Below are 16,715 nucleotides of genomic sequence, written 5' to 3' on the forward strand. Positions count from 1 at the left end.
TTACATCGCATTTTCTTAAAGTACACTATTAAAAAACATGATATTGGTTAAAGATCTTGAATAAAGATCTTGTATTTTGGGCGTTTTAAAATTAAATTTCAATTCAATATGTCGTGTGCGTCATATTCATATTAGGTCAATTTTTCATGCGTAATTTATTAAATCGGAACTAAGAACTCGGTTATCAACAGCAATTCTATTGGATCCCAACAGAAACCCGTGCCTATAAATACTCGTTTGTTGGTAGCATACGACGCGTTTTGTTTTTGAAAGAAAACAGTTTCCCTTTAAAGAAAATCATGAGATGTTTTATTGCCCTCTCGATTTTGGTTTGTGTCGCTGTGGTAAGTCATTTTTTATATATTTTTTTATATTTGTTTTTTGTTTCTTTTTTGCAATATGAATTTAACGTGCAATAGATGTAACAGTGTTGTATTTTCGTTCCTAAAGTATTTAACGTGTTAAAAACACCACGTGTCTTATTTTTTGATGATTGAATGTGTAATAGATGTTAATGTGTTCTGAAACTATTTAGATAGTTAAAAACACTACATGTCTAAATTTTGTAAATTTACAGGTTTACAGAGAGAATATGAACTTTCATATTTTACAACATATACTATTTTGTAAACATTTTGAGTTATTTTCTTTATATCAATATGTATTTAACGTTTATTGAATATAACAGCGTTGTTTGTATTGTTGAAACACGGCATGTCTACCTTTTGCTAATTTTTGGGTTTGCATAGAGAATCAGTCATATTAATTTACCTTAAAATTTTTGTAAATAAAAGATAATCAAAGTACCTCGAGTACTGATAGGCAGAAGCATGGTCGTTATTACAATTACCAAACAAAATTAAGGTACTATGGGACACCTGTCGATGTTGATGGGAAGAAAAAACAAAATACCCCTATAGGTTTCGTAATTTCAAATTTAACAATATATTTGCCCAAAAATATATTATATCTTAAATTATTTGGAAAGATAGAAGTTATAAAAAGCTCCAGCGCGATTAGAACTCACGACTAACAGATTCGTAGCTAACGCTCTAACCCAGTGCCCTATACTGCTGGGTAAGAATTTCGGCAAAGAAAACACATGTTATCCATACTACCTTAATTGCATGATAAAAAAGGCACTATTCTTTCCGTAAAGTAAGTTGTTTTCAACCTCGGTAGATGCAAACGTAAACGTCGATGTTGGTAAATGATTGCTTGTTTAATAGATTAGTTAAATGTAGCAAGTGGACTTGGTGTGTAAAAAGTAGTGAAGGATACTTAAAGAAGCGATAAAATAAAACATGGGAAACCCAAAATTCAATCGTATGTCTTCACACGTACCTGAGGATTGATTGAAGTCATTATGACTTTAAAAAATCTCCAATTACGTGTGAAATATAAATCCAGTAAACCTTCTAAGTTTTATAACTTTCAATCAAAATTATCAAAGAAATAACGATTAGTTGTTCTTGAGAGATATTTTGATATATTTACATCCACCAATTATGATTCCCTCTAATTTTGACGGAAATTGATTGCAACTCATAGCTTTGTATAAACTGACATCAGTGATATACACACGCCCCATTTATCGATTGGTCAAAATCTTTATCAACCTAAGACTGCACGAAATAATTATGATGATATCAGACTCAAATTCCATAGAAGACGCTTTGGCCATTCTTTTATCAAACGAACGAATAAACATTAACAATAGTTTAAATAAATAATTAACTGATTAATTTACTTACTTCTTAATTTTAACGATCAAACTATTAAATCAATAAAAGAAAGATGTAAATAAAAACAGTAAAATGCTTTTGTGATGATTCATGCGGGTTATGAAGGTAGCGATCATTGCAGAAAAAATTACATCACCCGCTATATAACAGGGGTTATGTATTTTTTTCTATGATGCCACTTTCATATTCCCCATGAATTCCCAAAGAAATAATTTTATTAATTACATGCAAATAAACCCCAGGGTCGCGACTAAACAGTACCGGCAAAAATGCTATAACTTGACATGACTACACATTGTGAATGGCACGGTATGCATCATCGCCTCAAGCAACGGTCCGTAGTCCGCATAACTTTCTCCAGATGGGCAGATGATCTTAACTATTTGCCGTGGTTTGCGAAAATAGGTATGCATTAGATATGCTAATAGATATAATTAAATAAAGGGCCAAAATTCCCCAAAAGTCACCACACCGAAAGCTTTAGCAAATATACACATGTGTACCTTTGTTAACGATAGCAAGATTCTAAATTCAGAAGTGCAAAAATTCGCAAAAAAATAATTGAACCGGAATATCCCGGTAATATGTACATTTACATATAGCTTTAAAATTCTGTATACAGTATTTGAAATTTTGTGCAGCGGTTGAAGAGGACCGCTAAAAACCGTTCTTAACTATAGTGACTACACCCAATAAATGACAAAAAGTCTGAGTGCAAAAGAACCGAATTGCAGGAAAGTTAATGGAACCGTGCTTTCCTGGTAACATACACATCTACATAATTTATTCCATACAAAGTTTCAGGAAATTTCTTGGAGCAACATTAGAGAGTCGCTTACAAAAAAACTACTTGCGGATTGACCGACAAACAGTTAAATTATTATATCCTCCCTACAAGTCGCGTGGGGTATAAAGTCTAGGAAGGTAAATTATTAAAATACATTATAAAAACAAACTTACGACATAACACGCATTTTTATGACCAGCATATGGCATATGTTTAAAGGTGTAGGCGCAGTTGATAGCGTTAACTGATTTGTACACGGCAGCCAAAAATCGAGTCCGGTCTGTCGCATTTTAATTTTGGCACGTAACTTTACTCGTGCACTCTCTAAAAATAAATGGGTACCTGGCAAATAGCGCCTGGATACTGGTTAAGTGGCTTGCATGCTCACTAGGGAACCGAAGATGATATTGATTGTACAAGTAGCAAATTTCATGTCTTCTTGTTTCATTATAATTTAATTACGTACTACATTGAATAATTACACCTACTTTTTAAAAAATATAATATATAGAAGAACATAACTGCATTTTTTACTGTAACAGTTTTGATAAACATGTATTTTTTAAACTTAATAGCTCTAATAGATGAAATATCTGTTAATTTGAAAACATTTTGAAATCATAGTACATGCATGCATACACACAAAAGTGACTTTTTATACACAGCAGCTCCGTTACCGGTTTAACGGGTTGATCACTTTTTACATCATTTAAGATCTAGGCAATACTTTTCGGCAACATTTAATATTTCAATCGCATTCAACAAACTATTAGAATCTTTGTTACGGATGCGATATATCATACCCGGGCGAGTAAAGTACTTACGCCGAAAAAGTGTTCTGGGAACAATTAAACATTACTTAAGATTTTATCTTATTCTAGGCTATACCGCCTAGCCGGCTTTGTCCCGGTAGAGGTGACCCGAATGGCTATGGACTTTGTGCGTCAGAGGGGTCCAATTGTGACGTAGGATTCACTTGCGTGAACGGGATCTGCTGTCGTTCAAACGATTTCAACGTAAGGCATACACTTGTTCAATACCTGGTATTGGATTTTCAAATCATATTTAACATGAGTATGGTTGCATCTAACAGTTATATGTTAAGGCTTCCAGGAATTTCGTGTAGTAAGCTAAATAAAATAAGATTAGTTGCATAAGTGCTTGTTTTATCATAATTATAATTATTATCGATATAGAAATTTTAATATACTATTTAGATAGTGTGCATAAAAGCACATTGGATCTCGCTTTTAGCCTCTTCGTGTACTTTTTGTTGCAAACCATTTTGATTATTAATTCATAATTATACTAAATTAGATTTTGATTCTTAATATGTTCACTTAGAATACAATATAATGTTGTTTCATTGTTATTTATTATAAAATGCAAAATTGAATCTCTATGAAATATTTTTAGAAACCACGTCTTTGTCCCATTGGAAAACCATTTGGATACGGGCGATGCGACATGGAAGGAAACTGTCTAGGAGATTTGGAGTGCATCGCTGATGTCTGCTGTAAAATCCCCAAAGGTGATTTTATATACAGAAAAATACATTTACATCTACTACACTCAACTCCTAAATTTCTTCTGAGAATTTTTTTTTTTTGAAAACTGATACTACTAATTAAAAATCTCAACAATACAGGTCTAATCAGTTAAAAAATGACAAGTCTCAGTGTGAAAGCACTAATTTCTTAAACTGATTTCAATTCAGGTTTAATTCATTTACGATTTTTGCAAGAGATCGGTGCTAAGGGGGGGGGGGGGGGGCTGGATGGTCACCAAATTATCTTATAATTGTTGATATGATATCTTTTTTAGTTTGAACTGTCATTAAGTAAAGAAAATACAAATATTTTAGCTTTTAATTTTGAAAATATTCTTTATCTTTATACATATAGATTTCGAATTCTCTAATCGAATAAAATAGTTTAAAAAATGCATGGCTACAATCATCGAGCTATCTTAAAGAATGCTGTTTTAAACAACAAATAGGTGTATATATTACATGATTTTACATTTTTCAGTATCCGCGATATCGCAACAAATTAAATGGTAACATATAGTCCAAAACATTTCATTAACGACGCAAATGTCGTATTGTGTGGCGCAAGTGGGTTTGACATAGGAATACATTATGAAGAATGACGTTAAAATGTTAATAACTTAATATTTAATTAAACTTTTTTTAAAAGATTAGATGAACATGGATATTTAGAAATCAACGTTCATAGTCTCATGCAAAGTCTTCACTTAAACCAAGCCTTTTATGCAGCTCATATTTTAACTCATACGTAAACCGAAGCTTGTTACAAATAAATATGATTCTTAACATTATTCTTACGTTCCCGTCTCTCTCTCTCTCTCTCTCTCTCTCTCTCTCTGTCTCTCTGTCTCTCTGTCTCTCTCTCTCTCTCTCTCTCTCTCTCTCTCTCTATAACACTGATAATACCAAAATCAGCTAGTAGTTATAAAAATTGTTTTTATTGTAGAGAGAGTGTGTCCTGCTGGCAAACCAGGTGGTTTCGGTTCTTGTGATAATGATGATGACTGCGAGAATTCGAACCATTATTGTTTTGATACAGAGGGTGATGAAAAAGTTTGCTGCGAGGATGGAGAGTCTAGCTCCGAAGAAGAAGGTATCTTAAACATGTACAGTAAAACATGGTTATAGCGAACAGGCAACACACAATGAATTGTGCTTATATTGAAGAAAAATTTCAAAAATTGAGAGAAATGTCGATTCATATGATTACAGTTACGTTGGGAAAAGATCACATTTAAAGTTGACAGTTAAAAAGATAAGCTCTTTTATTTTTTACAATTAGATTTTTTCTTTCATCAAAGCATCATAGAAACCAAAAATATTAATTGAAATAAAATTAGCTTTGTTTTAATTAATATGTACATAGCTCTACAACATTAATCTTTTTTCTTTGTTGGTATTGTTAACAAGTATTACTGGAATTTTGATACAACAGACCTTATTTACAAACAGCATCTCTGAGCAATTTTTAACCGGGTTTTCCGACGGAAAAATCCGGTTATTGAAATGGTGAAAATGGCGGGCGGGCTAGTGGGTGGGCGGCTGCCAAAAGGGTACCCTTATTGTACGGATAACTCCTCCCACAGTTTTAAGATAGGAAGTTTTTCTTTTGCAGATCAATTGTACATATATCAGAGCTGTGAATATTGCTAGGATTTCGATTTCTGATAATTTATAATAAAAAATACCAGCTTTTGGACTTAGTCATATTTGGGCAAAATATTGCAGATAGGGTACCCTCATTGTACGGATAACTCCTCCTACAATTTTCAAGATAGGAAGTTGTTCTTTTAATTTGCAGATAAATAGTACATATATCAGAAATGTGCATATTGATAGGGTTTTGATTTCTGATAATTCCTGAAAAAAATAAAAGCTTTTGAACTTATAATTATTCATTTCTTGCAAAATATTGCATATAGGGTTCTCCATTTCGGTAGGTAGTGTTTTTCAAGTCAGGGTTGACATGGATTATGGACACAGTCAACATAAAAGAAAACACGGATTGCTGTCACATTGACAGCTTTTCATTATTTTTTTTATTATTATGTATTATCAACATTTATATATATTCTTTATTTATAACACTTTTAAAGTTTATGTTATTTCAATAGTGGAGTCTGCCTCTATGAAAAGTACGCCACCCTTAAACCAAGGAACTATCAATATCTCAATCGTAAATTAATGTTTGGCTTTTTAGTTCTGTCAAGAACTATCAGTATCTCAATCGTAAATTAATGTTAAGCTTTTAAGTACTGTCAAGAACTATCAGTATCTCAATCGTAAATTAATGTTTGGCTTTTTAGTTCTAACAAGAACTATCAATATCTCAATCGTAAATTAATGTTTGGCTTTTAAGTACTGTCAAGAACTATCAGTATCTGAATCGTAAATTAATGTTTGACTTTTAAGTACTGTCAAGAACTATCAATATCTCAATCGGAAACTAATGTTTGGCTTTTAAGTACTGTCAAGAACTTTCAGTATCTCAATCGTAAACTAATGTTTGGCTTTTAAGTACTGTCAAGAACTATCAGTATCTCAATCGTAAACTTATGTTTGGCTTTTTAGTTCTGTCAAGAACTATCAATATCTCAATCGTAAATCAATGTTCGGCTTTTAAGTACTGTCAAGAACTATCAATATCTCAATCGTAAATTAATGGTTGGCTTTTAAGTACAGTCAAGAACTGTCAATATCTCAATCGTAAATAATGTTTGACTTTTTCGTTCTATCAAGAACTATCAATATCTCAATCGTAAATTAATGTTTGGCTTTTAAGTACTGTCAAGAACTATCAATATCTTAATTGTAAATTAATGTTTGACTTTTTAGCTTTATCAAGAACTATCAATATCTCAATCGTAAATTATTGTTTGGGTTTTAAGTAAAGCATAATTGCGTTATTGGTCATTACGAATGATGGTTTTATTTACGTTAATCTGATTTCGTCCTATGCTTTTTATGGCAACCCAGATTCAATAATTTTGATTTGGAAAACAGTTTTACACCATTACAAATATTAATTTGATTCACACATCACGATGAATAGTCATTAAGAACACTTTAATATATTACTGGCTTTTGATAAATTACGTATCTTAATTGCTTAAGTGGTCTAGAAACACCTTCGCTGTTGGGCAAGAAAAATATGCGCACTTCATTTATTTTTTTTATTTATTGTATCGATGTCAAAGCACATATGAACATAGATTAAGTACATAATTACTGCTTTCAGTTTTTTTGTTTTAGGCGCACGTTAGTAGGGAAAAATTAAATAAACAAACATTATGCCTATTTAAGACGACATGTTTATACACATATACGGTCAACATTTATGTACACTTTATTTTTTCACCAGAAGAGGAATGCCAGGTTAATCCTTGTGAAGGATTTGTATGCGCAAACGAAGACCTGCCCCAAGATGAATTGACATGCACGTAAGCATTTTCTTTTAATTTTGAATGGATTTATGCAACACTGGCTTATAAAAAAGTTTAGTTCTAGTTTTTGAAAGAATTACTAATAAATGATAATTTTTGGCTAGTTAGTTATTGAATATGCTAACGTTAAATATAATTGTTTTATGAACTGTTTTAATATTAAAAGACATGATGGTTATCAGGATTTAATCAGATGTGCGTGTGAAAACAGAATATATATATAAATATATATATATATATATATATACATATATATATATATATATATATATATATATATATATATATATATATATATATATATATATATATATATATATATAATGTTAATAGTATTATTGTTGATAAAATGATCATAGCTTGGATGTATATTGATCAATTTTACTTTATTTATTACAGTTTTGACGCAGATTCATGCCAAGCCACCGTCACTTATGATGGAGAAGATGTGACAGGGCAATGCCTACCAGATAATTCCAAGTAGAAAATATGACGTTTCATTGCTCTTTGAAATGCAGGACCTTCTCATTTTTTATACAAAAAAGTATTAGTTTTTATTGATCTGTCTTTTATAAGAAGTAAAATGTTTCTCTCTGAATTTGTGTGTTTTGTTCTTGAATTATGGATCTAGTCATTTTCTTCCGGACGATTTATTCACTTTTTTAACGTGGAGAACATGCCATTTGTTCATTTGAAACCCATGACCCAATTTAATTAAAAATTCAAACTTTAGCATTTCACAAAGTAACTGATTGGGTCAAAACGATGCAATTTAAAAGAATATGTCTTTAATTTGTTTTGCCTTCTACGGACTAGAATGACAAATTGATATTGGATAAGTTTCGTCACGTATATGCTGTCTAATATTTGATAGAAAGCGAGCCTTCAAATTTAGATATTGTGGGCGTGACGTCTTTTTCACTAATTGTTGAGCAAAGCGTTCCTCAAGAAGAATGATTTCTCCCTCTTTGAATTATCAGAGCAATTCCACATTGCTGTGACGTAAAAAACGTTTACATTGAACACTGCAATGACCACCTGACCCTAGATATTTAGACTGACAACAGTGATCAAACTGAATTTAAGAAATCACAACAAGATTATGACAAGACGTTTGGCGTAAATAAAGTAGCAGTCTATGTACTTGAAATGTTCTACTTAAAAGGGTTCAACCCATTGATTAAATTTGAGATATTGATAATTTAAAATTTGATAAATGCCTTTGATATTTCACTTAAAAATCTGTATAAAGTTAATGACATTTACTATCAAATAACTTGAGTTGAGAGTATGAAAATGGAATAAACCGACAAAAATTTCTTTAATCTGATTTCTTTCTCTAGTTTTGGTCCTCGCTTTCAATGGAGTTTATCAATCCAACAAATTTCCATAGACAGTCAGTTACAAATGAAAGTGTTCAATATCCCAGTATATTCTATACCTGATAATATAATAACAGGCATATTTTGACTAATGTTAAAGAAATAGCTATCAGAAAACAATAAACATGAACAAGTCTTCTTGTGTGTCATAATCACCGAACCCTTAGGGTCTATCTCTTCTAAAACTCTGTTCGGTTTTATTTAAAATTATTGATTTATTTTCATATTAATTTATTATCTTAACTGCAATGATGTGTGCAAACTCGATTTGTGTAGACAGGCCGTCCTTGTAATAGGAATGTATATCTTTAAAAATGGTGAAATGCTTAATCAATATTTCAGATAGCTAAAAATATAAAATGATTGAATAACAGTGTATTTGTATACTATAAATTCCTATTTAAACGCGAGTAATTTATATCCTTTAAAAAGCGCCCGTCGCGGATTTTAAAATTTCGCCTTTATTTTTTGAGAGTTATAAACTATAAGAATATGGATAAATTTTTCGCGTTTGCAATTTTATATTCTCGCGATTTGATACAAAACAGCGGGATCGCCGAATTGATTACTCGCGTAATATTAGGAATTTACAGTATTTCCCTTACGAGCAAATGTTGTAAATTTAAAAAGAATACACTTTTTGATGGTGGTGAAAAGTCGTCTCAACCAGGAGTCAAACCCATGGCCCCTGGCGTACCGTGCCCAGCGCCAGAGTCCTAATACTCTTTGATCGACAGTTCTGATAGTTTGGTTGCTGTATTTGAAAGCATAACACAACTCTAAAATTTAAACAATGTATGTTCACTCGTGATCAGTACAAGTGGACAGAGCCAATCAGAACTGTCAGTCAAGAATATGAAATTTTATTAACCTCTGTAAAGTGAGAGAGAATGGGAATGGAAGGAAAATGGAATGAGAACAGGAAAATGGGAAGAGCTCATGAGAAGGAGCTTAATGTAGAGACTAGATAGAGAGTTTTTATCTAAACGATCACTTGGTTAAACAAAGCTAGTTATTATAAACAAATAACAAAAAGTAAACCATATTATTTTTAAAACAAATGACATTGCTGTTCTTTGCAGTTTAATCATATCAAAAAATCAATAAACTGTGTCCATTTGATATGCTTGAGTGGATTTTCGTGCAATGAAAATGTCATCCTCTTTTATTTCATTTTTTTTAATTAAAAAAAGACTTAAATGGTTTGTGACCGTTCTTTTGACTTTGAGGCTTGCGTTCCTTGTATGTAGTTTTAATAATAAACTTAATTTCTATCAAGATTACGTGATACACATTAAATGTTAAGAACACAATTACGATAGTTTTATTATATTTGGTTATAAGACACGAAAACAACAGTGTTTAGTTTATTTCTTCAAAATACATCAGTGGAAGATTGCTAAAGTTTAAAAGAAGGTATAACTGATATCATGATTCTGTTATCTTTTTAATAGGTGTATATGCTAAATTACAGGCCTATGATCCTATGATGGGTGTATCTGCAGCCTCAGTGTTATCAGGATCCTGCGAGATCATGGTAGCTTCACTTAGATCAAGATCTTGCGTGCATTGCGATCTCTTCTTACGTAACTTGTAGGACATGACAATACTCAACATCCAACCTATTGCAGCAAACATCATCCTGACCTCGGCAAGTAGTATCGAGTAGGGAAACTTCATTTTTTCTTCAATTTCTCTAAGTGTTTATAACAGAAAAATTTGCATAAAAAATCATATTCTTTTTTGTGTTTTCTTCAAATAATTATTTATAAATTTGTTAAGTTCTTAAAACATATTGAATAGGAAAGTACAAATAGAAAATATCACAAAAGTGTACTTAGATGAGTACATTATTTTTGAAATAATCTTTCAGTGATTTGTTTTCGGAAAGTTTAAAGAATGAGATCTATTCAGTTTCCTTTTAGAATTTCAATTATCCAAAAAAAGTTATAAAAATGAATTATACATGTATTTACAGCACAAAGAAAAATTATCGCAACGTGTAAAACTGTTTTTTTATGTAAATGAAATTACATTGTAAATAGAATAAAGCATACAGCGCAAAGGAAAACTGCTATCACGCTCTCTATCTGCATTTGTACATGGTGGAAAAGGAAATACCTTTGATTACAATAGTACGACAAATGGAGGAACGTTCGCACTAATCTTTAAAAATCTCACATCAACCGTACGCTACTTACATCCTCAAATTCCGATAAAATTCCTTAAATACTCTCCAAACTGAACTTTTATTTCATTAGTTAATATTCCTGATGGTCCAATCAGAAACAGTCTTTCTGTCTTTCTCGAAGACGTCAAAATGGCTGGCGCTGTCAGAATCTATGTGGTTGCAGAATAATAGTTTAGTATGGAGACTATTTAAGGAATTTTATCGGAGTTTTTGTATGTAAGTAGCGTTCGTTGGATATGGGATTTTTAAAAGATTAGTACGAATGTTTCTCTATTTGTCGAGATACTGTTGTTGTCAAAGGCAAAAACACACCAGGAGCCCTGGACTGGTAAATGTCCGAGTAAAAAAAAACTGGCGACTTTGAGAGAATAATGATGTATATCGCCGCTATTTTAAGACCCATCAACTTGAAATTCGGCTTGAGTGTATCTCAAACATCACTTTTCTAAAAACTACATGCATATTGCAAATGTTTTGAAATATTTGATTTATTAGGCTTTTAAAGCGAGCCTGTAGATTTTACCTGGGTCAGAGTTCGACCCCTTTCTTTATTTATAATTACATTGAAATAAATGTTAAAACGGACTTGACCCATGTGCATTTTCCTGACCAGAACTTCATTTTCCTCGTTCATTAATTAATTAATTAATTTATTAATTATTACATAACGACAATAAACCAAAGTTCCCGAATCAAAATAAAAAAATCTATATAAATATAGAACTCTTTCCCTTTACAGTCGTTTTATTTAGCGAGCGGTTTTACTTTAAACACCATTGACAATTTATTAAAATTCTAAAAAATAAAAAAATAAAAGACACTCATGTTGTGAATTTTTTTTATTCACAAATTTAATTTTTAACCCGATTTAAGAAATTGAATTATCCTCTTTTTCGTTTTCGAGTATCTGTGCAAAAGATTAAGTAGAAATGAATAAACTGTTTTGAAAGACCCTGAGATTCAGTTATCGATGGGAAATTATCTTATTGGGGGTGAGGGAGAGGTTGTGACGATGTTATACAAATAACAAAGTCGTATACATCATTCGAGAAACCTTTGGAAGCGTATCGGGGCCTACATTTGTTGTGTTGCATTTACCGTATACATGTACGAGGACAATTTGAATGAATACTAGTATATTACAAAGCAGTACTTTTGTTTATTCTACTGATTAACAAAAAGATTTCAAACCAGGCATTAACAACATTTTACTGGCAAAAAGCAGTACATATTATTATTGTGAAAGTAATTAATTCCCCCACCCCTTAACCCAACATAGCAGTATATTTAAAATGCCTTCATCTCTTGTCGCTCATATTCTCAATTTCTTCCATTCTTCAATTTGTTTTTACATTCAAATTATTCTAAGTAATGTTATCATTTTTTTAGAAATTAGATCGATCAGAGGGGCACGACTAGGCAGCATTGTTTTCAGAATCGTTGTTTTTTCGATCGGATATACTACACTGTAATGTATCAGTAAATATTAATCATGGAAAACTTCTGATGAATTCAAATATCATGATTGGTGTTTAATACAGTAATAAAACTGTTTTTAGTTTGTTAAAACATTAAATTGTTGCAAGAACTGAAAAATTTAAGTTTAAAAAAAAATATATGGAACGTTTGCAGTGGCTTTCGAAGTTTGAGCAATAAGGGCACTTTGAATGAAATAGTACCGCCAGAAAAATTAAAATTGTCATTAAACAGAATATGTATTTTGTAAAACCAAACTTTGGCAGGCACGTAGCATGTTTAAAGTGGGTGGGGGGGGGGGGGGGCACTCATCCAAATTGTTATTTTTTATCATAAATATACATCAGAAATAGGTACTACAGGTGAGTACATGATTTTAATATTATCATAAAGACACGCTCTTCATAAAGATTTAGATTATCACTTGTTTTGACATTTAATAAATATGCATAATATATTTTAAAGATAAATTTGGTTTACCAGCGTAGGAAAGAATTATCACAGCGTCTGTTTGGTGTAGATTTCAATGACATCGTAAGTAAAATACAGCATATAAAGCAAAGCAATGCTTTATAAGCTTTCTTCACAATATGGGACGCTGAAAAAAAGGAATTCAAATGTAAACACCAATAAAGCAAATGTAATTCGCATAGATGTCTAAATTATAACAAAATATCTAAGAAAATTAGTCAGTGTATTTGAGCTTATATACAAAAGAAAAATAATTTCTTATAAGCATTCATGGCCCAAAATTATTTCCTTCACAAGAGAACAGATACTGTGAAAGTGGTAAATTGTTTCAACTACACACTATGCGATTATATGAAATAGCCGATCAAATTTAGTGAATTGTTGAATTGCATTTGTTTCTCCTTGTTTGTTTGACTTAAAAATCAACTTGCATTGTTAACTGCATTTACATTAACAAATGAATCCTTAGTTCTCTCATTAACTGTTTAACAACTAAAGAAGTATTATTTTATTTTGCAATGCCCATTACCTTTATACCTAGTGTAAATTTATGAAGTGATTGTGAAGTTTTCTGAAAACCTTTGGTAAAATTAATATTTGCAAAAGATGGTTGACTGGCGGGAGTGCATAGATAACGCTACTTGCTGACCATCTCTATGGGGTGTCGGGCTACAATGCGGTAGCGCATGCGTGTAATGATCTAGTTTTTAAGGAATAGGGATAGATATAAGAATAAGAATGATATAATATCAATTATTGGTTTTTAACTAGATCACACCAGTCGTTTTAAAACGGCGACATAGCCTCAAATGAAGAACTCCTGATGTGAGAAAGATGAAAAATGGTCGGGTACGTATCAGTCAACTAGCTAGGGTCAGAAGTAACACTCTGACTGTGGAAATGCCGAGGGAAGAGTTGGTAGTGGCATTTTAGGTCTCACAACACTATTTTTCCGAACGTTCACGTCAAAACATGGCTGATGCAAAATAATTCCAAAATTCCCCTTTGTTTTTAGGGTATGTCCGCCTGGACAGGGACTGTACTTTTTTATGGGATGAAAAACAACGTGTAAAATGCCTGATTTTCCCACCTTTGTAAAAATACGAGGTCACTTGAATTTTTGATGCCAGTTGTTTCGGCAGAGGAGAGAAAGGGCTCGCACATGATTTTCAAGCACATGTGTAACTTTGATGTAAACAACCTCTCGTGCCTTTGTGGATGGCAGTGTTTTTTTTTGCTATAAATTGGTTAGGAAGAATTGTTTTAAAGTTGATAAGAGATATTTTCCCAGAAGTTTGTGTAAACTCGCTACCTGTGTCTAAAGTTGCGTAATTTTGGTAAGAATATATTTTACAAGTATTCCTTTTAAAGGAATAATCGGAATGAAATATCATCGGTCAGCTCTGTTTATTTAATATAGGCAACATGCAGTAGACTATATATAGCACCGTTTTATTGATTTCCGAAATGGCAAGGCATGAATGAGCTTTACTTTTAGTAGGCGAATTAAACTTCCGACTAATATTCCGACGCATATATGAAAAAAAAACCCTGATTTGAATCATTATGTATGAAACTCTATAAATGTTTTATTTTCAGGGTAAACGGATAAGATTACCGTTTTAGTAATCTTCGTCTAATTAAAGATTTAAAAAAGAGTGTCAGTGCATAGTAAATAAAATAGTGAAAGGCGCAATACGTGCGCAAATAGTTAAATATGCCGGATGCCTCATATGGACACAACTGTGATTGGCCGAAACCGATCCCAAAAATTAATAGTGGTGTGCAACCTCAGAGAGATAACAAGCGAGGACAGGGTGGAGATGCTAAATATGACCTACCCCTTGGGCATATCTATGGATACATGCCTTATCCAGCTTATCAGGGTTATATGCCAAGACACTCGGAGCGGTTCAACCAATAGGATCCTGTCTCTTTTATGATTCTATGGGTCATCTCATCAAGAATTGTTTGAAGTTCAAAGCTATAAAACAAAACACTTAGTTCAGAGGGACATGTATACCTCATCAGAGTGAACAGTTATTACCACAGTTTATATAATGTTTGTGACAAATGTAATAATACAGGAACTGCTTGTATGTTCTCAACGCACATTTGTAGATGGCTGTATTATAATGAATGAATTGTCGTAATTGGAATAAAATATGTTAACTTAGTTCTAGTATTAGATACTTTATTTAACAGCTTAGAGAAACTAATTCCGTGCTGGACTTTGTTCACGTGAGCTGCTGAAATGAAGTTTCTTCACTCTAGATCACCTCATGTAGGTTTAATATCTCTACATGATATTTACATTGTAGGTGAATGATGCGCCTAATCCAGTTCTTCCAAACTGGGAAAAAGATGTTTAATGTAGATCAGATATTGGATAACATTCGAGTTAAACCTTCATGGGTAAAACTAGGAGAAAGAAATCCTTCCTTGGCAGCTCAGAAAGAATTAGCAGAAATAGAGCTAAGGGACCCAGCACTTTTTTGTCAGGACAGCTTCATGATTCTGCTATCCATTGGACTGGCACCCTAAAGAGCTCTATAACGGATTAATCAACTTTAGTGTCAACTTTGTCAAATATGGATTGAATATACTCCCTTTTTTCCGCCGGATTACAAGAAATTTCAAAGGGCAATCATTTGATTCGGATAAACCACCAAAACAGTATTTTCAAAAAAATTGAGTCATGTGACATTGTATTTCTCAAATTGAAGTTGTTTTTTGTGACGTCACAAACTCTGAAATTCAAGACCGATAATCACGATACGATTTTCTTTCGTTGGCAACTTTTACTTCTTACAGTAAATGCTCAAACTAATTATGTCCAATATTTTTTATGAATTCTCTATCATACCAAGTTGATATTTATCAGAAAATAAAAACTTAATGTTAAAACCCGTCTCCTAAAGGTGTCATTCCTCCAAAACTTAAGCGTTTCAGCATATTCAACGTGAGTGTCGTGCCAATAGCATCTATCTTTATAAGATGCACAGCTTACTCGTTCGTTTTTAATAAGAAATGAGTAGAGTATGTGGATGAGAGAAAACGTAAAAGCTTATCTCTGGACATTTCCATTAGTCAAAATAAGATAAAAAAATTTCCGTTTTATAATTTTATGCTATAAGTAACAAATAATTAAATGAAACATGGAAAAGAATCGAGAAATATAAGATTTTCAAAAAAATTCAGAAGGATGTATTTGATATGCGATGATGAAGGAAAAAAGCACATTTATAAATACAGGAACATATTTTTAAACAGTCGCACTTGATTATGCAGATATTGTCAAACATGAATTAGGTCCGGCAAACCAGGTTGTAAAAATATCACATATTAATTTCTAATAGGCATCGATTCAACTACCTAATTTTTATTCTGATTTATCATACAGTCCCTTTAAGTAAGTAGTAGTTAACCTCTTGGTGTGTTTGAAATGTCATGTCGGAGCTAGGAAAAATCAATTGAGAAAATAATCATTATGACCTTTGGCACTCATATTGTGTTTGGTCATTAAGTTATGTAGTCTTGCGTTTTATCAACCTTCTTTTCACTGAATAAAAAGTCAGTAAAAAAGTGTAAAATGAAAGCTGTAGAAAACATATCAAGCATATTCAACTCAACCATGGCAGCCCAATAAATCATGCTATGCATCTTTTGTC

General features: G+C 32.0%; 1 protein-coding gene across 2 annotated transcripts; it reads left to right on the plus strand.

Annotated features, from left to right (window-relative positions):
• Nucleotides 1-216: 216 nt before the first annotated feature.
• Nucleotides 217-8,116, plus strand: LOC128164001 (uncharacterized). Of its 2 annotated transcripts, none has more exons than XM_052827709.1 (6): nt 217-344; nt 3,414-3,548; nt 3,949-4,063; nt 5,028-5,174; nt 7,443-7,521; nt 7,924-8,116. In XM_052827709.1, exons 1-6 carry the CDS (start codon nt 300-302, stop codon nt 8,006-8,008), a joined length of 606 nt encoding a protein of 201 aa, XP_052683669.1. In that variant the 5' UTR covers nt 217-299; the 3' UTR covers nt 8,009-8,116. The 2 variants fall into 2 exon arrangements, with proteins under 2 accessions (XP_052683669.1, XP_052683670.1); XM_052827710.1 differs by having other exon boundaries at nt 7,446-7,521.
• Nucleotides 8,117-16,715: the final 8,599 nt, after the last annotated feature.

The sequence above is a fragment of the Crassostrea angulata genome, chromosome 9 (assembly GCF_025612915.1).
Source record: "Crassostrea angulata isolate pt1a10 chromosome 9, ASM2561291v2, whole genome shotgun sequence".
NCBI classification, from domain to species: domain Eukaryota; kingdom Metazoa; phylum Mollusca; class Bivalvia; order Ostreida; family Ostreidae; genus Magallana; species Magallana angulata.